At 45.4% G+C, this 14624-nt stretch overlaps 1 protein-coding gene and 1 non-coding gene across 4 annotated transcripts in view; both read right to left on the bottom strand.

The window, feature by feature from the left end:
• Positions 1 to 14624, bottom strand: part of LOC142566004 (N-acetylneuraminate (7)9-O-acetyltransferase) — a 213950-nt gene that overhangs the window by 126571 nt on the left and 72755 nt on the right. For all 3 annotated transcript variants that reach the window (XR_012824953.1, XM_075676685.1, XM_075676684.1), the window contains exons 6-7: positions 10615 to 10739; positions 5161 to 5848 (exon numbers count right to left, since the gene is read on the bottom strand). Coding sequence is in view for 2 of the 3 variants with exons in the window: in XM_075676685.1 (XP_075532800.1) it covers positions 5161 to 5848; positions 10615 to 10739 (813 nt within the window). In the remaining variant the exon portion in view is untranslated. The remainder of the gene's footprint in view (positions 1 to 5160; positions 5849 to 10614; positions 10740 to 14624) is intronic.
• On the bottom strand, positions 6602 to 6674 carry TRNAS-UGA (transfer RNA serine (anticodon UGA)). The gene has a single exon. It is a non-coding gene; the product is annotated as a tRNA-Ser (tRNA).

Raw genomic sequence — 14624 nt, 5'->3', positions numbered from 1 at the left:
ATTCAAGTTTTCATTTTTTCCACGAACGATTACAGAGTAGAACGCTTTGCCGCTATGTATGCTTCAGAACAGTGGCTCATTCTACGCATTAACATCGTAATGTGAAACGCTTTTCTTTTGTTTTCTTCTTGCAAAGGACAGTTTTTCCTAAAGTTGCAATGTTTATAATTGTTTTCAAGGCCATAAGGTGCTCATAGATGTGTCATGTTTTGTCCCTCTTTTCATGATCTGTGATGATTTCTGTTTGATGTTTTTACCAGTGCTTGTGTAAAGCTTTTTGATACCCCTCCTGCATGGGCCCTAGCTTGGACCTGAAGTATTTTTTTTAATAAAAAAATTTTTAAAAAGTAAAAAATTAACATTTTTTTTTTTCAACAGAGAAGCTTTATGCTTTCAGTTTCCATGATTTTATGCAGTGCTTAAGCAATTTAACACTCCACTAAGCACCAAGTTGGATGCAAGCTCCATCGCAAAGAGCTCACTGCAAAAATTATCCAGCTCATGGTGCTAACTAGGCTGCACTTTTTCACAAAATCTTTGAACAAGGACAAGGCTCTTCAAAAGGGGTGCCAGAAACATTTGAAGTTAAGGAGAGTGAAGTAAAGCCTACTGCTAAGCTCCATCTGGTGTGTGTATGTGGATTACTGTACTATGCAATAAAGTGTTTCCTCTCGTTTTGTGGACCAGTACAACAAAAGCAGTGATGGAAAATATTTATTGCATGTCGAGGTTCGCCAAAGCACCCACATATGTGCCTAATTTTTTTTACAATGCTAAACCTTTTTTAAAGGGGATGTTGTTGGCACATGCGGATGCGGAGAGTGAACTGAATGACGCAGTGATGTTATTCCCTGGTTTATTGTGACAGCTGCAGCGTTGTTTTTGTTTGTTTGCGTGTACAATTTTCTCAGCAGCCACTGGCTACATTTGCAGCAGATAACCAGATGAAAAAAGTTGAAAGTCGGAGTTTCGGGTTGTTTGTGTTCACGGTCCACATTTGCTTGTGCTAACACCAAGCCTTTTAGTAAAAACCAACTCGTCCAGAGTGGCCTTCAAGTGTAATCTTCCTCCTTCTTTAAATTGCATGGCTAATCATCTGCTGCGTATTCCAGTATTGCAAATAACTCATCTTTCCATTGTCTGCTCTCCGAAGAAGTGTCACCCTTAATAATGCATCTCTAAGCTGCAAACACTTGGTGATGTTTGCATCACGCATTACATTCAAATGTGACGCACGTGCTAGCTGCCATGCGCCGCACCCTTCAAAAGCCGCAGACGCTGCACACCAGCTGCAAGTAGCGCCATCTGCAACATTCATCGCTCCTCTGTGCGTTCCGCCGGCTCCCACCCGTCACACTGCCCCCTTCTAGCCACCATAACTTCACCGAAAAACAGCTGCAGTGGCAAATCCACCGCACTGCCTTGGCTCGGTTTCTCCATTGCCGCACATTTACGTTTTAGGCAAAAAACCGCCGTCTGTCGGGCGCCATTTTACTCACCGACGGCAGCAAAGAGCGGTGATAGCGTATGCAACGTCATCACTCCCCCAATTAGGTGGTGGGATATTTCGATCACGAAAAAGGTATTCGGACCCTTCAGGTACAATTTTCTCATAAACTATGGTAAGTCTTTTCTTGGCAAGAAACAAATATTGCAAGGTTTCTCGAATGGTACTTAAACAGTCCACATCAACTTGGTATTTGCCTTTAGTGTCCCTTTAAATAATTCATACACCTGCCAGGACCAAAGGACCAGTCCGAATTATCAATTTTCCAAAATAACAAGGGTTGAACTAAAAAGGTTTTACTGTACAAGTCACACTAATGTATACGACACACCTAGTTAAACTCTGGCAGCATAATTACACGATTAAGCACGCTTGTACACTCATCACAAGGTGCCATACTTTCCTATTTCAGGGCACTAAATTTTCGTTTAAAAAAATGTTTACGAGCCCCAAATTCTAACACAGAAACACTTGGACAAAAATCCTTTTAGGCGCAAAAGAGCAACATTTATTGCACTTCACTCATACCTACTGAAGGCCTCGTCCTCTGATTCAGTCGAAAAGTTGAGCTATTTCAGCCGGCAGCATTGCTCGGTCCCATCGTCTGCACATTGCTGGCATCGCTTATGCGGCGTAATGTGCTCGTAAAAAAAATGCTTATATTGGTTGTGCCAGCGTGCATGCTTTTATGCACAGGTAAGTCATTCCATTGTATCAGATGCATGATGAAAATTTTAGGAAAAAAAAACTCGACTGGTAGTCTGGAAAATAAGGCCAATAAGGCCCACTGGTAGTCTGAATACAAGGCAAATCCAGGGCAGTACTAGATCTGTTATTCTTGTCTCAAGATACTTTTCGTTGCAAAATGACAAAACAGATGGAATTGCACATCACAAGCTAGTCGTAGCTGCTTTAGGTATTAGTGATAAGTGCTTACAAGAAAACTCAAAAGTTTACGAGTACAACTTCAATAATGCAGATGACACCTCAATAATCGACCACATGGAATTGGCCTACGATGCTATGCCAGATACAAATGATCTAGATACTCTGTTTGGTCTTCGGCCCGGCCTATCGACGTAGGAGGTTATGCTAATGCTAAGGAAGCAAATCTGTGATAGCGGCACCCGGGGCGTGAGAGGGATTCTCGCCCTGGATCTCACTAAGGCGTTCGACACAGTGTTACATAGATACATTCTGCAGGCCACGGCCGGGATAGGCCTGGGAGCCAAATTCCAGGCCTTTGTCAGGTCCTTTCTCATGAATAGAACTGCTACTATTCAGGTGGGGCAGATTCGGTCGAGCATGTACAGATTGGGGGCTCGGGGTACCCCTCAGGGATCAGTCATATCGCCACTGCTCTTCAATATAGTCATGAAGGGTCTATCAGACAGGCTGGGCGGCCTCCAGGGCATAGGTCACGCACTTTACGCAGATGACATCACGATCTGGTGCCCAGGGGGCTCCCTAGCTGAAATGGAGCAAGCTTTATAAGCGGCCTTGGACGAGATGGAGGCTTACCTCACGGACACGGGTCTCAAGCTGTCTACGAGTAAATCGGAGCTGTTATTTTACAGACCCACAAGGCAAGGGGTTAGGGGTCTGACACCCCTCAACCAGCTACCCGTGGTATTATACGCGAATAATGGGCAGAAAATTCTTAGAGTCGACTCAGTTAAGATCCTTGGCCTGCTCATAGACGCGAGGGGCTGTAATGCTAGAACAATTACCCACGTTACAGCCAAGACGGAGAATATGTTGCGGTTAATTGCTAGGGTGTCCAACCGAAAGAAGGGGTTATGTGAAGACAACCTCCTTCGGATGTACAACGCGTTTCTCATGAGTCATATTAACTATGTGGCGTCAGCTCTAGTATGGACAAAAACGGAAAAGACCAAATTAAATACCCTCATGCGCAAGAGCATCAAGAAAATGCTAGGCTTGCCTATTGCCACAAGCTCCGACAGGCTAGATCAACTCGAGATGCACAAGAGAGAGAGAGAGAGAAGTTTAATGATACAAAATGCCGAGAGGTCGGCCTGAGGTATATTCCTCTAGCCAGCTACTCGGCATTGGGGGAAGGGGAAGAGGGAAAGAAAGAGGGAAGAAAGAGGTGCATGATGGGTGACGATGATGATAGAACATATGGCAAGCAATTTGGCATGCTCAAAGTCTGCAATCCAGGCCCGTAATTTTTAAAAAGTTCAGTAATGCCTGGATGGCCTTGAAACTTGATTGAGCATCTGTCCAAGGGCCTAAAATAACGTCCTCCGACAACGGTGCGCTGTCGAGACACGTAAGGTCGTTGTCCAACCTTTCACGTCCCGAGTTGTGCTATCTGACCCACACCTTTTTAGCAGCCCCTCCACGACCGAAACTTGTACTGAGTGCGGAAACCCTGCTGATGATAACATTCCCGAATGATAACCTCTCGGGATAACAACTCGGGACGCTGCAAATCAACGAACGGAACGCAGAGGGAAGGTAGCGGTAGTGCCTTACCTGCATAGAACGGCACAGAGTCTTAAGAAAATGGCTAGCCGGGTGGACACAAAAGTGGTCTTTTCAGTGCCAGAAAAACTCGCGAAAATATGTGGATTAACGGACCTGTACCATAAGCCAGCTGTCGGATGCTCTGCGAATCATCGTTAAGCACCAGTGGGTTGCGTAGAACCTGTTGTTTATGAGCTTCCGCTGTCCTGTGGGAAAAAATACATTCGACAGACAGGAAGGTGTCTTAATGACCGATTGCGAGAACATAGCCTAAACGTAAAAAATAAGCAATACGGTCATCTGTCAACTCACTGTCAGGAATGCGGCTGTGCACTGGTGTATGGATCCTGCCGGGTTCTTGCAAAGCACAAAGATAAAGATGTGCGAGATATTATTGAGGCACAGGCTATCGGTCAGAATAGTGATACGTGTGTTAGTGCCCCTTCGGTCGACTTGTTAGGTAAGGAGACTGCTTTTTTGGATGGTTAAGATTTGAATGAGGTGGCGCCACTGTGCATGGGTTATATAGGTGTATTTCCTGAAAATCAAGTTGTTGAAGTTAGCGCATTGTGGTGCCGTCTTCCTTCAGTCCTTGTACGCTGGCGCTAAATATGCATTCCAAATCAGTTTACCAGCACGCCCAACAAATGGCAAGGCAAGAAAAGCCTTGCGTGATATGCTAAAAGTGCTGGGCAGGGCAGCAACAAAACTGAAATGTCTACTCTCCAAACACAACTGCTATATGACAGAACTTGCTAAACCATACAAAGTGTGTGCTTGCAAATGCACTCACAATATTTGGTTAGCTTATGATGTATCATGTCAAATACATAAATATTTAAGCAGTACCTAAGTTTTAGAAGTATTAAAAATACATCTGCAATTTGAAATGTTTACACATCACCCAGTAGAATATAAAGTCTAGAGCAATTGTAGATCACCACAACAAAAAAGCAAATTGGGGAGAACGTTTCTGTGATGACAGTCAGGTATGAAATAAAAAAGGAAAATGTGAGACAGCCCCAGAGTAGTGTAACAGCAGGGCTCGGACCTCATTCCATGCTCTCGCATCCTGCACTGCTCTAACGTAAGAGATATGCACACAGTCACAGTGTGCATAATACAATGGGCCGAAGCATGCACGTAAGTAGCGCTCTGACCTCAGACATGTACAGCACGGTGAGGACTGAGAAGAGGCCGACAAACTTGAGCACGACGTAGAGGTGATGGAGAGGGTTGGCCTCGGCTGAGGCAGCCGACACGCGTGGCAGGCTGCCCAGGGTAGCGGCTACCACCAGGAACCAGAAGGAGACGAGGGGTACAAAGTAGTAGAACTGGTAGGGCCGGTTCATGCCCAGGCACAGCAGCACCACCAGCAGGTTGGTACGGAAGAGCACCCGTGCCAGCCTTAGCAGCCCAAAGTCTGCCTGGTGCCAGAAGTACGAGAAGTGGCCGTAGCCCACCAGGAAGAGGTAGGCCGACACAAGAGCCCGCACATGCACATACACGGGCAGCACCTGGCTGGCACCCGTCATGTGGTACACCAGCAGCACCAGCTGCATCCAACCCTTCCACTCGTCTGTCTGGTCCCGGTGCAGCACCTGCGTCTGCTGTGTCTCTTCAGTGAAGAACAGGCCGAGGGCGAACACATACGCCACAGGCAGGAAGAAGTTAAGGTGCGTGTAGTACTTGTTCTCCCGCATGAAGAAGTTGGTCCGGTCACACACAAAGAAGTAGGCCATGATGAGGCCTAGACGCGACAGCTGCTGCAGCACACTCTGCAGTGGCGAGTAGTCACTGGTGGGCCACATATGCTGACGTACCTCCAGGGCTAGGCTCAGTAGCAGGCTGCACGAGACACAGACAAAACTCGTTGAAAAGTACAAAACACATACATGACAACCTAGGCACCAGCTGCGAGGAATGGCAGCTGCATCTAAAACACTCCTGGCCTTGACAGATCGATACTGAGCTTAACCAATAGTGCTTTAAGCAATCCTTGTTCCCTTTTTTCAGCACTCATACCTGACCGGCACACACATGCACTCCAATCTTAACAGGAGAAGCGCCAAGCATACGTGGCTTATCAGTGCTGGAGTGAACCAAGTCAATAACATACATCAGATTAGGTGATACTCTCATACTTTTACTAACAGCACTGAAACACAATCCTATTACAATTTTATCAAAACTGTACTTGTTATCTGTACATGTGGAAACTGTCAAACAAGTTGCTTCCCTAGTCTTTTCCTGTACCTTGTGTGACCTCCACAAAGCCATCATAATGTAGCTGCATTTGATTAGAAACAACGTTGCTCTCAACTACATGTCATCGTGGGAAGTACAAATGGCCACTATAGGACACGTGCATGTTATGAGCCCACAGAATATTCAGCATGGTATGGCCAATGGCATTGAGTCCACAGAACATGGTACAGAAACATTGGATTTTCTGCAAGGATCACCTTTAATGACAAGTCATATCATGAGAAGCCAACAAACACTGACATTAAGGACAACATAGGGGAAATTACTTGTGCTGAATAAATGAAATAAAGAAACGATCAATTAGTGGGAATTAAAGTGGATGAAAAAACAACTTGCCGCAGGTGGGAGCCGAACCCACAACCTTCGCATCTCACGTGCGATGCTCCACCAATTGAGCTACCGCGGCGGCGTTTCCCCATCCACTTTCTTGGGTATTTATATGTACTAAAAGAACCCTGGGAGTGTTAGCCAGCGCCACCACTCATAAACCTTGGCGGCGGACGTGGAACGTCATTTTTGCCACAGGCGTCACGAGAACGAAATGCGAAGGTTGTGGGTTTGGCTCCCACCTGCGGCAAGTTGTTTTTTCATCCACTTTAATTTCCACTAATTGATCGTTTCTTTTATTTTATTTATTCAGCACAAGTAATTTCCCCTATGTTGTTCTTGGTGTCAGTGTTTGTTGGCTTATCATCATCATCATCATCAGCCTGGTTACGCTCACTGCAGGGCAAAGGCCTCTCCCATACTTCTCCAACAACCCCAGTCATGTACTAATTGTGGCTATGCCATGCCTGCAAACTTCTTAATCTCATCCGCCCACCTAACTTTCTGCCGCCCCCTGCTACGCTTCCCTTCCCTTGGGATCCAGTCCGTAACCCTTAATGACCATCGGTTATCTTCCCTCCTCATTACATGTCCTGCCCATGCCCATTTCTTTTTCTTGATTTCAACTAAGATGTCATTAACTCTCGTTTGTTCCCTCACCCAATCTGCTCTTTTCTTATCCCTTAACGTAACACCTATCATTCTTCTTTCCATAGCTCGTTGCGTCGTCCTCAATTTGAGTAGAACCCTTTTCGTAAGCCTCCAGGTTTCTGCCCCGTAGGTGAGTACTGGTAAGACACAGCTATTATATACTTTTCTCTTGAGTGATAATGGCAACCTGCTGTTCATGATCTGAGAATGCCTGCCAAACGCACCCCAGCCCATTCTTATTCTTCTGATTATTTCCGTCTCATGATCCGGATCCGCCGTCACTACCTGCCCTAAGTAGATGTATTCCCTTACGACTTCCAGTGCCTCGCTGCCTATTGCAAATTGCTGTTCTCTTCCGAGACTGTTAAGCATTACTTTAGTTTTCTGCAGATTAATTTTTAGACCCACTCTTCTGCTTTGCCTCTCCAGGTCAGTGAGCATGCATTGCAATTGGTCCCCTGAGTTACTAAGCAAGGCAATATCATCAGCGAATTGCAAGTTACTAAGGTATTCTCCATTAACTTTTATTCCCAATTCTTCCCAATCCAGGTCTCTGAATACCTCCTGTAAACACGCTGTGAATAGCATTGGAGATATCGTATCTCCCTGCCTGACGCCTTTCTTTATTGGGATTTTTTTGCTTGCTTTATGGAGGACTACGGTGGCTGTGGAGCCGCTATAGATATCTTTCAGTATTTTTACATACGGCTCGTCTACACCCTGATTCCGTAATGCCTCTATGACTGCTGAGGTTTCGACAGAATCAAACGCTTTCTCGTAATCAATGAAAGCTATATATAAGGGTTGGTTATATTTCGCACATTTCTCTATCACCTGACTGATAGTGTGAATATGATCTATTGTTGAGTAGCCTTTACGGAATCCTGCCTAGTCCTTTGCTTGACAGAAGTCTAGGGTGTTCCTGATTCTATTTGCGATTACCTTAGTAAATAGTTTGTAGGCAACAGACAGTAAGCTGATCGGTCTATAATTTTTCAAGTCTTTGGCGTCCCCTTTCTTATGGATTAGGATTATGTTAGCGTTCTTCCAAGATTCCGGTACGCTCGAGGTCATGAGGCATTGCGTATACAGGAATGCCAGTTTCTCTAGAACAATCTGTCCACCATCCTTCAACAAATCTGTTGTTACCTGATCCTCCCCAGCTGCCTTCCCCCTTTGCATATCTCCCAAGGCTTTCTTTACTTCTTCCGGCGTTACCTTTGGGATTTCGAATTCCTCTGGACTAATTTCTCTTCCATTATCGTCGAGGGTGCCACTGGTACTGTATAAATCTCTATAGAAATCCTCAGCCACTTGAACTATCTCATCCATATTAGTAATGATATTGCTGGCTTTGTCTCTTAACGCATACATCTGATTCTTGCCAATTCCTAGTTTCTTCTTCACTGTTTTTAGGCTTCCTCCGTTCCTGAGAGCATGTTCAATTCTATCCATATTATACTTCCTTATGTCAGCTGTCTTACGCTTGTTGATTAACTTTGAAAGTTCTGCCAGTTCTATTCTAGCTGTAGGGTTAGATGCTTTCATACATTGGCGTTTCTTGATCAGACCTTTCGTCTCATGCGATAGTTTGCTGGTATCCTGCCTAACGAAGTTACCACCGACTTCCACTGCACACTCCTTAATGATGCCCACAAAATTGTCGTTCATTGCTTCAACACTAAGGTCCTCTTCCGGAGTTAAAGCCGAATACCTGTTCTGTAGCTTTATCTGGAATTCCTCTATTTTCCCTCTTAACGCTAACTCATTGATCGGCTTCTTATGTACCAGTTTCTTTTGTTCGCTCCTCAGGTCTAGGCTAATTCGAGTTCTTACCATCCTGTGGTCAATGCAGCGCACCTTGCCGAGCACGTCCACATCTTGTATGATGCCAGGGTTAGCGCAGAGTATGAAGTCTATTTCATTTATAAACTCGCCGTTCGGGCTCCTCCAGGTCCACTTTCGGCTGTCCCGCTTGCGGAAGAAGGTATTCATTATCCTCATATTATTCTGTTCCGCAAACTCTACTAATAACTCTCCCCTGCTATTCCTAGTGCCTATGCCATATTCCCCCACTGCCTTGTCTCCAGCCTGCTTCTTGCCTACCTTGGCATTAAAGTCGCCCATTAGTATAGTGTATTTAGTTTTCACTCTACCCATCGCCGATTCTACGTCTTCATAGAAGCTTTCGACTTCCTGGTCATCATGACTGGATGTAGGGGCGTAGACCTGTACAATCCTCATTTTGTACCTCTTATTAAGTTTCACAACAAGACCTGCCACCCTGTTAATGCTATAGAATTCCTGTATGTTACCAGCTATATTCTTATTAATCAGGAATCCGACTCCTAGTTCTCTCCGCTAAGCCCCGGTAGCACAGGATGTGCCCACTTTTTAGCACTGTATAGGCTTCTTTCGGCCTCCTAACTTCACTGAGCCCTATTATATCCCATTTACTGCCCTCTAATTCCTCCAATAGCACTGCTAGACTCGCCTCACTAAATAACGTTCTAGCGTTAAACGTTGCCAGGTTCATATTCCAATGGTGGCCTGTCCGGAGCCAGTGATTCTTAGCACCCTCTGCTGCGTCGCAGGTCTGCCCGCCGCCGTGGTCAGCTGCTTCGCAGCTGCTGGGGACTGAGGGCCGGGGTTTGATTGTTGTGTTCATATAGGAGGTTGTGGCCAAGTACTGCACCAGGGTGGCCAATCCTGCTCTGGTGAGGGAGTGCGTTACCGGTTCTGGTCACCGGGATCAGGCCACACTCCAGGCCTGTTCGTTGGCTTCTCATGATATGACTAATAAAAATCGGGCCCCTCGGTTAACCCCCTTTTTCTCGTTTATTACATAACGAGGGTCTCGAATCCGGCAACATTGATGCCTTCAGGTAGCATATGTGGGTTTATTGACCAGTTGCCTTCACCCAAAAAGATCTCGTTCTCGTGACGCCTGCGGCAAAAATGACGTTCCACGTCCGCCGCCAAGGTCTACGAGTGGTGGCGCTGGCTAACACTCCCAAGGTTCTACTAGTACACATAAATACCCAAGAAAGTGGATGGGGAAACGCCGCCGCGGTAGCTTAATTGGTGGAGCATCGCACACGAAATGCGAAGGTTGTGGGTTCGGCTTCCACCTGCGGCAAGTTGTTTTTCATCCACTTTAATTTCCACTAATTGATCGTTTCTTTATTTTAATTATTCAGCAGCACAAGTAATTTCCCCTATGTTGTCCTTGCTGTCAGTTTTTGTTGGCTTTTCATGATATGACTAATAAAAATCGGGCCCCTCCGTTAACCCCCCTTCTTCTCGTTCTCTAATGACAAGTGTTGCACATATGAACCTCTGTGAGCGAAAGGCCAGAGGAAACTCACACGATTGCAAAGGATGTAAAGGTGATGGTCTGCAGCCAGGTGATTGGCTCCGGGCTGCTGCAGCAGGTGCCATCGTTGTAATTCATGTGGTCGTTGCAGTACATGTTGGTCAAGATTTGAATGGCCTGCATGATGCCACTCTTGTGAGGCACACATCCTGGGCTGCTTAATTATATGAGCAGCAAAAAATGAAATGTGAGCATCAAAAGAAGTTATCCTCAACTCACTGAAGAACAAATTCCAAGCAAGAGCAATTGAAACAGATGCCTTTACAGCAAATAAATGTTCTCACTTAGTGCAATGCCTCTGGAACAAGTTTCAGATATCAGTAGCTGACCATATTTGCAGCTGCCACAACGTAGTCTATAAAACCATGTGGGTTTTCTATGATAAAACACGAGACTTCTGTTGCAGCAATGCATAACAGCAACAGCAACCAAAATTTCCAATGCTGTACTGGATCATTTTGCTCGATTTTTCGGACATACACGATGTCACAAAATAGAAAATGTTACAACCTTGAACAAAACTGCCATAATTCAGGTTATCACCTAGTTTGCAAGTGATTTTAGAGCGAAGCTTCTTTGAAGCATCTAATGGCTTTTGATGCTGCATTGACCAGACACTGTAGAGAGCGGCGGTACAGCGTAGCATTCAGTGTCATACCACTCTGGGCGACACCCGACATGAGGTTGGCAAGCCGCAGAATGGATGTGACACCTTCGCTTGCACCAATCACCAGAGTGCATTGGATATGTGTTTCTTTTTATGGCTTTCCATGTGCTGCACGGCCGCTGTAAAGAGGACTTTGTCGGTGCAGCATCAAACAGAGAAGTGGTCACCATCTCACAAGTTTAACAAAATTGATATTTTTTTTTGCTTGTAATGAAAATTTGTTTTTTCTGACAGCCTGATTATCTGGACATCTCTTATGGGCCCTACCGTGCAAAAAAGAATCAGTCGGCAGCTGTACATTGCATAAAAGGACAAATTTCGCTTCAGTGAAATTTCGATATAATGAAGCAAAGTGCCGATTTTACCGACTTTATTATGTCAAGGTTTACCTGCATATACGTTGGCCTCAATTTTCACAATTGAATATAATCTGCACACTTACTTCACATTTTGAAAATGGCAAAGATTATCCCAATCCATAAAATCAGCGATACAAACTTGCCTTTCAACTTAGAACCAACACTACACACCAGTATAGGTCGGCAAAACTCACTCACGAGTCAACTCACTTAGACCTTTAAGTCTAAGTGAGCCCAGCTGAGAAGAATTTTGGCGAGCAAGTCCAAATGAGCCCTAGGCAAAAAATATATTTTGTGAGTGAATCTGAGTGAACTATGCCTTGATGCAGGATAGTTTGAAGTTTTAACAGTGCAAAAGATGGGACAAATAGGTAAGGAATACAAATGACCTCGCCCTGTCCTTTACGCTGCTTTAACTTCACAATCAGTGAGCTCTTTTATTTTGCCGAGCTAAGAATAACATCCCTAAAGTCACGGTAACGGTGGCAACATGATGCAGCACACACCGCATAGGTGCATAAAGAAAAAAGATTGAGCATGGGAATGTGTGGCCTTCATTTGCATTGTCATCTCTCAGCACAACATCTGCAACCCCAGCCAAACACGCATGCACCAGTTTTATGCGCATCCTCATTGCAGCACCAACAACGTAAGTTGACGCCATGAAGTCTACACTGTCCCAATGCGATGCTGGAGGCAGGTCTGGAAGGGAAGTGGGGGAAGGCCCACTGCAAAATATTCGGGCACATGTGAGTAGTGTTTGCTTAATAAGCTTTCTCTTTCACCCTTGCAGCCAAGATCAGAAAAGGCTACACGCAACGACTACACTGTGGGCTACAGTGTTGCAAGAAGCAAAAGACGCTGGCCAAGTATCTCGAGTTTGGAAGGTTCCGTCAGCTTTGCTTCACCCATCCCGTTTTGCCTGCACTCAGCGTTGACACTCTTGCTTCTGAGCGGAAGCAGTGCTGGCTGGCATTCAGTGTGAGTGACATACTGGTCGTGCTGTGCATATACGCTTGTGTCAATTTCCATACTTTCCAAATGCTGAGTGTCCAGCGCAACTTTAGAGATTGACCAACACACAAAGATTTCCATAGTCTTTAAAGATCCTTACAGCACACGTTATCCTTAGGCAAAATATTTCCACCACGGCCAAGATCGTGTTGTATTTATTTTTGTGATTAGCATTATGAGCGTACTTCATGCTCCTTCCAGGGGCTGGCTGTCTGGCGGTGTCGGACCATTTCCTTGCCAACATGGATCACTGGGTTGTCCATGGTCTAGTGGTTAGAGCACTGGGCTGCTGTGATATCCTGTTTCGATATCCAGTTTCGGGTTCCAATGGTTATGACCACTAACGCCACTCCACGCCAAACACTGTAAATGTACCCTGCTGTGTTTTCAGCAATTCCACATGGCAGCGAACACATGCTGTCAAAGGATAATTGCTGCCGCTGAGGATGCATGGATGTAAAGAACATAGTGAAAAAGATGCACCAAGTGTTTCCAAGTCGTGTGTAGTGCTATGCAGGCCACAGGAGTGGTTCGTGCTTTGCCAGCCTGTCGATAGCAAGCACACAGCTCTGTCCGTATGGGTGGCATGCTGAAAACAAAAGAAGAAAACCTGCAGGGTGGCATGATGGGAGAAAAAAAAAAAAGAAGGTGGCGTTCCATTGCCTTCCATATAAGACAGAAAAAAAAAAGGTTAAGAGGAAAAAAAACAATCAAAAACTTGCTGCAGTGAAGCCAACATTTCCCTTCCTGCTGGATTATGGGAAAAAAGAAAAGACTGTTGTAGTAAAATGTGGAGCCCAAAGACATTCTGCAGTTTTAAGTGCAATACAAGCACAGAGCAGGAGAGGATGTCACGGTAGATCCTCTGCGCGTTCATTTTCTCTCTGTCCGATATTTTCGTCAGGCAATCGCACATGTGTCTCTTTGGAGTCGCTAGCCACTTTTGTTTGCATCCACAGGATTGCGGTAGCAAAATTAAAAGACACACTGCAACAACCAAGCAAATGAAACTTGCGTCTTACTTCAAGAAAGTCCAAATGGATGGTACAGGCAGAGAAGAGCACCCTCCATCAATGGACAAAACTGCCCCTTTCTTTGCACAGCCAAATAGCCCAGTGCATCGGAACTTCTGTAGGGACTCAGGAAAACACACAGGCACATGTGAATCACCCGCGAACAAATGGCAGCAAGCCCTAAAACACGACAAGCACGACACCTACGGGCCACCGAAAAATCATGGTGGGCACCATGCATTTCCAAGTGACCTTTGCTTTATAGTCAGCGCTGTGCAAAGCAAATCCTGCACCCCGGAGCAACATCCAAGCAAGGCGAGTGGCATGGCACCTACACATTCTGGTTTGCCCGCCCTCGGAGCGACAATTGCAAATATTTTTGACTTGGGCTTTTTGCCTCAAAGACTAAACGTGTACTGGATCCAGAGACGATGGAGAGGCTGCTGCTTGGTCCCTAGACCCCTGCAGCTATGATCATCTAGCCACAGAGAAAAGAAGTTCGAACCTCCCTAGGTATATCATTAACCATGGCTTGTTTATTCAGAGAACCTTCAAGGAGTGTTATGCAAATATTGCCAACTCTACAGAGGCAAGTGTGCAGGAAAAGGGAAGCACCAGTGCTTGGGCTGCTTTATAACTAAGGCATTTACCAATGGCAAGAAAGCCATGCCTGCCTTTCAGAGCCGCACATTGAGCAGTTAATGTCAACAACGCCAAGTGACAACTTTCTAACAGTCCGGTCCTGCTCACAGCATGACATGTTAAGAAAACTTGACTACGGCCTTAAAAAGCAAGCAGAAGAATACCGCAAGAACTTTCTACCAATAATAGAAAAAATCCTTTTCCTTGGCAGGCAAGAAGTGCTGCTTCACAGCATAGACAACTCTGGTCTAATAAATATGTCTCAAGTGCTGCCATTGACAAACGATGGAAATTTCCATGTACTGCT

This window comes from Dermacentor variabilis, unplaced genomic scaffold, assembly GCF_050947875.1.
Source record: "Dermacentor variabilis isolate Ectoservices unplaced genomic scaffold, ASM5094787v1 scaffold_12, whole genome shotgun sequence".
In the NCBI taxonomy this organism is placed as follows: Eukaryota; Metazoa; Arthropoda; class Arachnida; order Ixodida; family Ixodidae; genus Dermacentor; species Dermacentor variabilis.
Note: the sequence above shows the minus strand (reverse complement) of the source record. Positions and strands in the feature narration are given on the sequence as shown.